This window comes from Microcaecilia unicolor, chromosome 7 (genome assembly GCF_901765095.1).
Source record: "Microcaecilia unicolor chromosome 7, aMicUni1.1, whole genome shotgun sequence".
NCBI lineage: Eukaryota > Metazoa > Chordata > Amphibia > Gymnophiona > Siphonopidae > Microcaecilia > Microcaecilia unicolor.
This window is the reverse complement of record NC_044037.1, coordinates 306,082,374-306,094,805: the sequence shown is the minus strand read 5'-3', so window position 1 is coordinate 306,094,805 and position 12,432 is coordinate 306,082,374. Positions and strand designations below refer to the sequence as shown.

Sequence of the window (12,432 nt, the reverse complement as noted above, 5' to 3'; positions counted from 1 at the left end):
CCCCCCCCGGTGCCAACCCTTTCAACCCTCCCTTCCTGCCGCCGCCAACCCTCCCCTGCTGTCGCCGTCGGGTACCTTTATTGGCAGGGGTCCTCTTTTCTGGTGCGCCCGCATTGCTGATCTGCAAGGGCAGGCTTCTGTCAGACTCACAGAAACAGAAGCCTGCCCTTGCAGATCAGCAATGTGGCTGCGCCGGAGAAGAGTACCTGACGGCGGTGGCATGGGAGGGTTGGCAGTGGGAGGGGAGGTTGATAGGGTCAGCAGTGGGGGGGGGGGCAGGACCAAATCTATGGGGGCTCATGGCCTCATGTAGCTATGCCCCTGGTTGAAAGTGTGCATGGAGGACCAAATAGGTGGCGGAGTTACAGGTATCCATCAACCACCAAAGGTCTCGAATGAAGTGTGGCTAATGTGGTAGCCCTGGACTACAGCTGATGGACACAGGATCTGGCAGCAACAGGAGTTTAGCATCCCAAAGCAATAGAGTACATTTCATGACAGGGTCTCTGGTCCTGCAGGAGTGTATGAAAGGGGCTTGTCAGAGGAGTTTCATCTGATAGATGGAGATGCAGAGGGCCTGAGTGCAGCCCCAAGTATATTGATGCTGTTCCTCTGGGTGAAAGGGGATGTGCTGCTGAATTGATTATGATGGGATTATGATGAGTTGATTACTGTGAGAGACAGTTATCTGAGGTGAGTCCTGAAGGTGGGCCCAATTGTGTCTGAGTTGCTTTTAGGATAGTTATACCATGAGGGCTTGCAAGTCACTGATGCCTCTAGCTGAGGTGGTGGCGACAAGGAGGTATAAGGGAAGAATTTACTATTACCTATCATTTCTATAGTGCTACTAGACATAAACAGCGCTGACAGTCCCTGCTTGGCAGAGCTTACAATCTAATCAAGACAGACAAACAGGACAAATAATGGATAAGGGAATTACTTAACGTGGGAATGATTCCCCAGCTGTAAAGGAATTAAATACAAACAGTCATACGCTACTACTTTTGCGTATAAAAGCACACAGATCTGGAACGCACTACCCACGGCCCTGAACAATATGGACAATCTAACCAACTTTCGCAAATCTTTGAAGACACACCTCTTCAACAAAGCCTACGAAAGACTTCCTTAATAAACCATTCCTTAAATTCTCACAACACCTTTCTAGCACCTTGCATCTAATTCATCTAATCTCAGCTTATGAATTTAAATTCAAGTAATGACCTTGCATCTTATTCATTTACTTTCAGCTAAAGTATCTAAGACTATGTAATTACTACATCATAACAACACTCTGTAAGCCACATTGAGCCTGCAAACAGGTGGGATAATGTGGGGTACAAATGCAATAAATAATAATAATAAAACAGAAATGGAGTTAAAAGCAGCCTGAATAAGGTGGGCTTTTAGCCTAGATTTGAAGACAGCCAGGGTGCAGATAAGAGAGAATTACCTGATGAACGGAGTTCCTGGGGAGGAGTGTGGGGAGAGATAGGAGAGGTAGTGAGGAGCTGCAGAATGAATGCACCTGTAAGTCAATAAGAGGAGTTTGAACTGTATGTGGAAACGGAAAGGGAGCCAATGAAGTGACTTGAGGAGAGGGCTAATATGAGCAACACTAGTGGAATCAGATCGAAAGAGGAGAAAGATGGATTAGTGGGAGACCTGTGAGAAGGAAGTTGCAGTAGTCTGTGAGATGATGAGAGTGTGGATAAGGGTTTTGGTAGTGTGCTCGGAAAGGAAGGGACAAATGTTGTTAATATTATAGAGAAAGAAATGACAGGTTTTAGCAGGGTGTTGGATATGTGCAGAGAAAGACAGAGAGGAGCCTAAGCATTTAAACTTCTACAAAACAGATGAAGATGTGATTCCATGTGGCCCAATGGAAGGACAGTTTAATGTTACTTCTGTTTAATGTCAAGATGTTCTGCCATTTTTATAACACCAGGCTTTCTAAGGTGGATTACAACAACAGTTAAGGTGAACTCATGAAGAAACAGGATATCCTCAGTGAAATTTGGCCACCTGTATTTTATTATTTATTTAGATTTTGCTCACACCTTTTTCAGTAGTAGCTGAAGGTGAGTTACATTCAGGTACTCTGGATATTTCTCTCACAATCTAAGTTTGTACCTGAGGCAATGGAGAGTTAAGTGACTTGCCCAAGATCACAAGGAGCAGCAGTGGGATTTGAACCTGCCACCTCTGGATTGCAAGACCTGTGCTCTAACCACTAAGCCACTCCACCCCGAACAGTCATCTTGATACTCTTTGGGGGGTTCTACATGGAGTGTTGCTACACTTTGAAATTCTGCATGGAATCTTGTTGTTCTTTAGAATTCTAGAATCTGTATTTATTTCCATTTTGCTGACACCTTTTTCAGTAGTAGCTCAAGGTGAGTTACATTCAGGTACTCTGGATATTTCTCTCACAATCTAAGTTTGTACCTGAGGCAATGGAGGGTTAAGTGACTTACCCATGATCACAAGGAGCAGCAGTGGGGAGCAGTAATGGGATTTGAACCAGCCACCGCTGGATTGCAAGATTGGTGCTCTAGCCACTAGGCCACTCCTCTCCTGTATTGTGTAGAACAGGGTAGGAAAATGAGCACAAAATACAGCCTTTATTAGTGCTGTTTCTACCAACTACAATAATTTTTGAAGCTGATTTAGTGATAATTGAGTTTTGATTTAATGATATTTCTATCTGCATACGGGAAGCATCTTTTGTCGTCCACCTTTTAAGGTACTGTCTCTCCAACGGGAACAGGTTTTGCACAGTCAGTCCCTTCTTTCTTGCTAAGAATCTTTGGCTATTGTTTTGTTGTAGTAAAACTGGGGGAAGCTCCGCCTCCTGGCTCAGCCGTCTCCTGTTTTCTCCAACCTTCTTGGTCAGAGCAGACCGGCTCTAGGACCCGGCGGTGCAGGTGCTGGGACGGGGGCGGTGCTCTCTCTCTCCCTCCCTCCTCCTCCTCTCTCCCCCCCCCCCCCCCCCCCTCACCTCTCTGTGGCTGGCGTCGGTGTCCGGTCCGTGGCTCCGGACTTTGTGGTTTCAGGTCTTTCCAGGGCTGCAGCAGGTGAGTGTGGCAGTGGGGGGAGGGGGAATAGAGATGTTCTCAGGCTGCGGGGGCTGGAGGGGGAGGGGATGGGGATTGCTTGCTGTACCACCGGTTTTAGGCAGTCAGTGGCTAAGACGTTCCCTGGCGGCTCAATTTGCAGTGGGGCAGAGGGATCGGGGCAGCAGTGTCTGCGTTAAGGGAGGGAGGGGTGTGAGTCGCTACAGATCTCTAAAAATGAAATCCCCCCCCCCCACGCTTGAGCTATAAACAGGCGCTGAGAATTCACGTTTTGGTCGCTAAGGACTGTGAGCAACACACGTGTAAACTCAGATGACATTTCTGGGTCCAGTATTAACCTCCGCTGCTCTAGTATAACATTCAGAGCCCCCCCTCCCGACAGCTCTGTCTCTCTCGTGCAGTATAATCGACATTTTTCATTTCATTACTTGACTTTTAGTTTTAGGCGTCTAGTGGGTGTCCCCCTACCCTGGAGCGCTTAGGCTCTGCTTATATCACTAGAGGGCACACAATGACATTTAAAGCAAAGGTGCCACTGGGGCAGGGGTATCTCAGAAGTGCTTCCCCCCCCCCCCCGGGCCAGTCCATAACCTGGGTCTGCACCGTCCTGTAAGGGCACTTGTGGGTTGCGTGTGCATAAAATGTGCCTAAAATACCGCTACCCACTTCTGCGCCCAGCACTTCACTCCCTTTCGGCTCAGCTCCTCTCAGGGAAGCCGGAAAGAGAAGCTCAACCTGCTGACCTTTTACTACTACTACTAACTAGCATTTACTCCTAAATCCCTGGCATTTTGCTCAGAGACTGCTGATGTCTGCCCAGGGCTTTGCACACAGTCAGCTCACGTGCAAAACTTCTTTGTACATAGGGCGCACACAGAGTTTGATCACTGAATCGGCCTCTTGATTGCAGCTGGGGGGGGCGAAAATGATTAGTTATACAGAAGGGGGTGGGGCTTAGAGGGATCATTTTAATATTTGACTGAAAGGTGATGGGGGAGGGGCCGTGCAACTTTATTATTATTTACTACCTAGACCAGGAGTTAATCATTTTCGATTCTTGCATCCTTTTAACTCATCAGTGAAACTCTTGTGCCCCCTTCCTAAGCCACGTGACCAATAGTGACGTCTGATGGCTCCATATGTCGCCTTTGAGTGCAAACTGTACTTCTAAAATGACAGTAATATGTTTACCAGCAGTAACTGCCCTTGCTCTGTCTCTAGCAGTGCTTGTGACCCCCCCCCCACCCCCCAGGAGTTGCAGAATAATGATGTATCTATGAAGAGCCCACCCCGGTCATGACCAAATATAGGTTTTGTACCCCATTGGGGGTTCCACCCCACAGTTTGGGAAGCTCTGGTCTAGAAAGTTTCAATAAATTGCCCCCCATTTCAAGACCTTTCTCTGCACCCCTTAGTGATACAGGCAGCACTAGTTAAGAACCCCTGATTTAGACCACTGGGGGGGGGGGGGGGAGGTAATATTTGTGTTGATGAGAGCTGACAACGCTTTCTCTTATGATACATAGTAACATAGTATCATAGTAGATGACGGCAGAAAATGACCTGCATGGTCCATCCAGTCTGCCCAACAAGATAAACTCATATGTGCTACTTTTTGTGTATACCCTACCTTGATTTGTACCTGTCCTTTTCAGTGCACAGACTGTATAAGTCTGCCCAGCACTATCCCCGCCTCCCAACCAGCCCCGCCTCCCACCACCGGCTCTGGCACAGACCGTATAAGTCTGCCCAGCACTATCCCCGCCTCCCAACCACCAGCCCCGCCTCCCAACCACCGGCTCTGGCACAGACCGTATAAGTCGGCCTAGCACTATCCCCGCCTCCCAACCACCGGCTCTGGCACAGACCGTATAAGTCTGCCCAGCACTATCCCTGCCTTCCAACCACCAGCCCCGCCTCCCGATCTCGACTAAGCTCCTGAGGATCCATTCCTTTTGCACAGGATTCCTTTATGCTTATCCCACGCATGTTTGAATTCCATAGTATGAGTTGATGGTGGAGGCCGATAAATTTGAGTTTCATCTTCAGTCCTGAAACCAGCCTGAAATTCGGGATTCAGCTATGTTTTGGCAGAAAATTCCAGTGCACCTACAAATGACACTCACTCTTACACCCTCCCTCGATATCCTCCCACCATCTGTTGCCCTCCCCAGTTCTACCTTAGAAGCCTTGGTGGTCTAGGGGCCTAGTCAAGGCAGGAACCATCTCCTCCAGTCACTCCTGCCCCTTGCCATCTCCGCTGTCAAAATGGCCGCAGAGACCTTCAGTGTCAGTCTTGCAAGATTGCTGCTGAACGTCGCCACAGCCATTTTGAGATTGAAGCCTTGCAGCCGGCGTACATAGGAGCGACTGTGACACCAGGTTGGTGGGATGGGGGTTGTGGAAGGTTGGAGTGTGGGATGCTGCCACTAGACTCCTGGGAATTGATTGCGTACTGTGTTGACATTGTAAGTAGTATACTGTGAGGCGTATTTTCAAAGCACTTAGACTTAAAGTTCCGTAGATTACTATAAAGTTTGTAAGTCTAAGCGCTTTGAAAATGAGCCCCTATGTCATATTTTGCATTGTTTGAATATTTTGACTTCTGTCATTGTCTACTGCTTATGTTTGACTTATTCTTGCTATGCACCACCTTGAGTGAATTCCTTCAAAAAGGTGGCAAATCCTTATAAACAGTACACATTTATTTAACTTCTCTTGTCATGCCTCTTTCCAGTTAAAGAACTGAAAGTGAGTTACGACAAGTTAAAATTTGTAGCAAAATGCAAAGTTGAGAAAACACACGGAGTTAACTTCACCCTTGTCTCTCTTTCTGCAGTGAACGGCCTGCGTCCACGATGCTTCTCGGGAGCTACTGTGAGGAAAATGCCACCTTGTCCCGAGTCTGGGCAGACAACGGTCTCTCTCTTTGTTTTTATTTCACCCTGGTGCCCTCTGTTCTTCTGAGTGTCTCTCTGCTGCTGGGAGCCTTACAGTCTGCTTGCTACGTCAAGTATGGGCAGGTCATGGAGCCCAAGTACGTGCCGCGTTCCCGCCTGTACAGTGCGCAGGTTGCTTTCTCGCTGTTGCTCCTGCTACAGTATCTTGCAGCCCTGCTCTGGCAGGCGGCTGGGGTCGGTCTCCTCTATGGGTACATGTTGCTTAACTCTTTATTGTCTGCAGCCGGCTGGGCATTCACCCTCTACCTCCTACGGCTTGAGCGCTCCCGTGTGCTGGTACGGGACCGGACACGGGGGCACGGCATCGTCCTGCTGCTCTTCTGGACGCTGGCATTCATGGCAGAAAACCTAGCGTTCGTGTCCTGGAGTAGTCCTCATTGGTGGTGGCCCTTGGAGGATGTCTCTCAGCAGGTAGGTCCAGGCGTGTGACAAGCTGTCACGAAACGGGGTGGTTATCAGGGATCAGACGGCTTTACCAGGTAGCACTGGCATGAACTGGGATTGTTGGAGGAGCCAGTGAGATAGAGGTCTTCTGGTTTTGAGGTCAGATGGTGCCACACGCTCTTTCAGGCAGCAGAACAAGCCAGCTTGCTGTCTCTTTCTGTAGAGAAGCTGTAGCAGTGGTTCCCAAACTCTGGTGGTCAGAAAAAGGAAGATCGGCATTATCGGCCCATGCAGGCCAACAGGACGCTCTAAGCCATTCTTAATGCATAAAACTCATGTAACATAGTAGATGACGGCAGAAAAAGACCTGCATGGTCCATCCAGTCTGCCCAACAAGATAAACTCATATGTGCTACTTTTTGTGTATACCTTGATTTGTACCTGTCCTCTTCAGGGCACAGACCGTATAAGTCTGCCCAGCACTAGTCCCGCCTCCCAACCACCAGCCCCAGCACAGACTATATAAGTCTGCCCAGCACTAGCCCCGCCTCCCAACCACCAGCTCTGCCACCCATTCTAGGCTAAGCTCCTGAGGATCCCTAAGCTCCACCTCCTCCCTCTGTGCCAGCTCCGCTGCAACCTCTGCTTCCCATTAAGCCCAGGCAGACTGGCCTCTTTTCTATCTACACTTCTTCCCTTGGTTCATTAATCTCATCCCATGGCTTTTCCTACCATCTCCATGCTGATGACTCCCAAATCTACCTTTCTACCCCTGATATCTCACCTTGCATCCAAACCAAAGTTTCAGCGTGCTTGTCTGACATTGCTGTCTGGATGTCTCAACGCCACCTGAAATTAAATATGACCAAAACCGAGCTTCTCATTTTCCCCCCCAAACCCACCTCCCCGCTCCCCCTGTTTTCTATTTCTGTTGATGGCTCTCTCATTCTCCCTGTCTCCTCAGCTCGAAACCTTGGGGTCATCTTTGACTCTTCTCTCTCCTTCTCTGCTCATATCCAGCAGACCGCCAAGACCTGTCGTTTCTTTCTTTACAACATCCGTAAAATCCGCCCCTTTCTTTCCGAGCACTCTACCAAAACCCTCATCCACACCCTTGTCACCTCTCGTTTAGACTACTGCAATCTGCTTCTTGCTGGCCTCCCACTTAGTCACCTCTCCCCTCTCCAGTCGGTTCAAAACTCTGCTGCCCGTCTCATCTTCCACCAGGGTCGCTTTACTCATACTACCCCTCTCCTCAAGACCCTTCACTGGCTCCCTATCCATTTTCGCATCCTGTTCAAACTTCTTCTACTAACCTATAAATGTACTCACTCTGCTGCTCCCCAGTATCTCTCCACACTTGTCCTTCCCTACACCCCTTCCCGTGCACTCCGCTCCATGGATAAATCCTTCTTATCTGTTCCCTTCTCCGCTACTGCCAACCCCAGACTTCGCTCCTTTTGTCTCGCTGCACCCTACGCCTGGAATAAACTTCCTGAGCCCCTACGTCTTGCCCCATCCTTGGCCACCTTTAAATCTAGACTGAAAGCCCACCTCTTTAACATTGCTTTTGACTAGTAACCACTTGTAACCACTCGCCTCCACCTACCCTCCTCTCCTCCTTCCTGTACACATTAATTGATTTGATTTGCTTACTTTATTTTTTTTTTTTGTCTATTAGATTGTAAGCTCTTTGAGCAGGGACTGTCTTTCTTCTATGTTTGTGCAGCGCTGCGTATGCCCTTGTAGCGCTATAGAAATGCTAAATAGTAGTAGTAGTAGACTGATGATGGCAGTTTCCTAGGGTTTCTTTGCTGCTGAATTTGTGACCTCAAAAGAGGATTTTATGACTCCATTTGGGATTGTGACCCAGGGTTTGGGAGCCACAGACACAGTGGTAGAACGAGGCGCATATTCTGACTGTGTTATGCGATGCTGTGAAGTGCACGCGTTAAAGGTGCCCTTAGGTTACATGCTCAGTTTTGAAAATTAAATGTTCTTACAGAACATCTTGAAAAGCACCTTATTCTTGGACTTGAAAATCCCCAATTAGCTGGGTATTACTGACTTAGGTGCTTATATACCGTCACCCCCCCCCCCCCCCCCCCGGATCCCCTCTCTCTGTGTCTCTCTCACAGTGGCAGTGGTGTCAGGGCGGTGGACGGAGTTCAGCTCCGAGAGAGGAGGAGTTGCAGCATTTGTGGTTGCACCGGGGCGGGCAGCATCCTTGCAGATAATGCGGGACTGTTGTGGGAGGTTGAGTGTGGGTTCAGGCGGGCTCTGCTGGGAGCGGGAGGCATGTTGGAGTCGGTTGCAGGGATTGGGGCCAATCGGAGTCTGCATTCATGCACCGCTCAATGACGCTGGTGCTACATGCTGACGTCATTCGACATGTGCATGAGCAGAAGACACAGCAACAAAACAAAAAAAAAGGAGGAACGAACCTCACGAAACCGTGAGATATACAAAGAAAACAGTGAGGTAAATCCGGGGAGGATAACAATAAAGTCTTTATTGGGGTGTCTAAAAATACGACCCGACACGGCCGTGTTTTGGCCCAAAGGCCTGCCTCAGAGGTCTTGATAGATCTCTGATGTTGTTATGTTTTACTTAACAGGAGAATCCTAAAACAAGTGCCTGATTGTGAAATCCTTGGTTATCCTCTATCTTGAGAATGCCTTGGATAAGGAAAAAGCCTTGTGCTCACATAAGCCGACCACATGGCTTTTTGCTTATCCATGGCATTCTCAAGATAGAGGATTTACCTCACTGTTTTCTTCGTATATCAGAAGGCACAGTAAGCCGGAGGCCTTTTGTGGAGGAACGCCAGGAGTGCCGGAGCGATGTTGGGCTGGCCCGCCTGCACCTGAGAGCCGGGACAGAAGAGAGAAAGGCTCAGACGGTACAGGCGAGAGCGGAGAGCGAGCTCAGTTCCGGCAATTTGGAGTGGCAGTGGTGTCTGGGGCTGTTGCACGCATGTGTACCGGAGAATAGCAGTGTAAGAGGAACGCGCATGAGCCTGATGCCGGCTCGTGGCAGAGCCGTGCAGTAAGCGCGTGTTGACACTTAAAAGGAAGAAATAGCGTCCCAGAAGAAAGAAAAAAGGTATGAGGATGAATTTAATTCTCAGAAAGCTGTTTAGTAAATTAATTTTTGAAGTTGAGTGCTTTGAAAGTGATAATTTTGTTATATTTGACTATGCAGCAGTCTTGTGGCTACAGGCTCGAGACTGAGGGACCTTGAAGGTTCTAATCTTGTTGGGAGGGAGTTTTAATGTTGTAAGGATGTGCGTTGTGGTGCTAATTGAATATTTTAAAATGGGAAAAAACTCTTAAATGAGGGTGTTGGTAAAAAGTGTGAGTGAGAAGCTGAGAGATTAATATATTGAGCCCGCGGTGACTTTTGGCTCAAGGGTTTGTGTGGAATTTGAAGTGCCTTAAGGTTTAGGGAAACATAAAAACCTTTAGATTCAAAGTATTATGCCCCTGAAATAAAGGCGCATTTATTTTAAATATAAGTGAAATTCAGTTTTTATAAATTGTAAGAGCTTGTCTGAGCCCAGATTGGTTCAGTCCGAGACAGAAGAGGTTAATTCTTCTGTGGAGGTTTTGAGTAACCTCTAATTGTTTTTACAATGCAAATTGTCAGCACTTTAATTGCAGAGTACAGCCTGAAAAGCACTTTGATGTAAGCTGTCTCAAAACAGTGCGGAGTATTTATTTTGAAGTTTTTGATTCCTGATAGCTGTTTATGAAACTGAGAAATAGCTGTGTAAGTTCTGTTAGAACTTTTCTAAAACTAGAAGTTCTGATATAAGAACCAAAGTTTAGAAAACTAAGGTTCTGTAGTGATTAATTGTACTGAGTATTTTAAAGCTTCTTATATATTTGTGTATTTAACAGTAGTACAGCGGTGAAAATATAATAAAAGAGAAACCGCTGTGGGGGTTCTAAGTGTGATTAAAATTCTCTCTTAAAAAAAATTGTCGTGAGAGGGTTAGCTTAGGGCTCTTGAATGATCATTTCTTTTGTGAGTAGCTATTCAGAAAAGTATTTTAAAATAATCTGGTTCAGTGTGTTTATGCATCATATAACTAGCCGTTAAGCCCGTTAAAACGGGCGAGATTTCCAGCTATCCTCCTCGCCACCGCTCCCTCCCCCCTCCGTGCCGGGCCCCCTGCACTGACCTGACAGCGCCTCTGGAGGTGAGAGGCGCTGTCAGGTCAGTGCAGGGGGCCCAATACGGAGGGGGGCGGGAGCGGCGGCGGGGGAGGTTGGTGCGCGATGTTCGTTTCCAGGCTTCAGCGGCAGCATCCGACAGTCCGACTCCGTTTCCCTCTCTGTTCCGCCCTCTGATGTCATCACGTCTTGACGCAAGGGCAGGACAGAGAGGGAAGTCTCTACTGTGCATTTGCGGGTGAGTCTGTCACTTGCCATTTATATGTTTGATTAGTCAGGGAATAGGTTTTCCTTTCTTTGAGTTTGGTAAAGTCAGAGTAGTAGGTATTCTAGATCTGGTTCCAGAACATCTCAATAAGAAAAATGGTACTCAACGAAAGAAAGGAGAAGATAGCTGGACTTCAAGCTTTCTTTAATATATCTTCTAAGTTATAATTTTCTACTAAAAAGGAAAAGAAGGAAAGGGAACTAAATAGTAAGACTAGAAAAATACCTGCACTGTAGTGCTGAGGAACCTGAGAAACAAAAATAGACACACAGCATCAAATTCTGGGTTTGAACACTAACATGCTCATGTTTGTTTTCTTATATTAATGTTAAAAAGTAAACTATACTTACCTGACTGATGTTTTGTTGGCTTTATGGGAATATGTTAGTGAGATCTCACTTAAAGAGATTTTGCAAAATCTGTGAAAAAGAAAAACTTACTGAAAGACATTCCAAATTAAGGGCCCTGTTTACTAAGCTGTGCCCAGTATCCTGTTTGCCAAACAGTGGCCAAGCCAGGTCACAAGTACCTGGCAGAAAGTATAACACTTGCCTCTGAGTTATTTTCATGTAGATAAATTTCCCTTCTATTCACAGGAATAGACAGGGCCGCCGAGAGGGGGGGCAAAATTCCCCGGGGTCAGGCCGCCGGCACTGCTGTCCCCGGTCTCACCTGCCTGCCTCCTCGGCTCCAGGCCCCCCGCATTCGAAGCGGCAGTCACAGATCACCTCCCTTCGGGCCTTCCCTTCCTGTGTCCCGCCCTTGCGGAAACCCGAAGTTACATCAGATGAGGGCGGGACACAGGGAGGGAAGGCCAGAAGAGAGGCGATCTGCGACTGCTGCTTCCGCTTTGAATGCAGGGGGCCTGGAGCCGTGGAGGCAGGCAGGTGAGACTGCGGACTGCAGCGGCAGGGGAAGCGGCGGGGGGGGGGGGGGGGGTGGAGGTGGGGCGGCGGGGCGGCCTTGTCTCTCAGCGGCCCTGGGAATAGATAGTCAAGGTTAGTTTCTATGTAAGTAATTCAGTCTTCGTTTTGGCAATGTTCACCTGAAGCATCTATTCAGGGTAAAGTAAGGTGAGCATTTTACCCTTGGAGGTGGGGTTACATCTCTATCTCACGCATCCTGCAGTCACGGGGTCACCTACTGTCACACCTTCTCTGGATCCTCTCTCTGTCTCTCTTAGATTCTGTAGTAGTAGGGTAAGACTCGTAACCCCCTCTGGATCCTCCCTCTCTAATATCCTGTGGTAGTGGAACCACACTGTCACACCCCCTCTAGGTCTCCCCTCTCTCTTATATATCAAGTAGTAGTGGGGAGGGGTCACATTATTACCCCTCTCCCTCTCTGTTGTATAGCACTGAGGTACATTTCAGCTGAGTTATCCCTTTGGGGACCCTAAGTGAGCTGTTTCAGATCTGCTAGTGGTCATTTGGCTCCATGGTTCTACCACCTCATACTCCAGCTTGTCACCACTTCCGCTTCTATCTTTTGAGGTTGAAACCCCCACTGCCCAGCTCTTCCTCTTGTGCTGTTTGGGTGGTTGTTGGGGGGGGGGGGGAGAATTG

General features: G+C 48.0%; 1 protein-coding gene across 1 annotated transcript in view; it reads left to right on the top strand.

Annotated features, from left to right (window-relative positions):
* Positions 1-3,001: 3,001 nt before the first annotated feature.
* ABCB6 (ATP binding cassette subfamily B member 6 (Langereis blood group)) overlaps positions 3,002-12,432 on the top strand; it is a 79,045-nt gene continuing 69,614 nt past the window's right edge. Inside the window, exons 1-2 of the mRNA XM_030209983.1 lie at positions 3,002-3,077; positions 5,917-6,448. Coding sequence (XP_030065843.1) covers positions 5,936-6,448 — 513 coding nt within the window. The 5' untranslated portion in view covers positions 3,002-3,077; positions 5,917-5,935. The remainder of the gene's footprint in view (positions 3,078-5,916; positions 6,449-12,432) is intronic.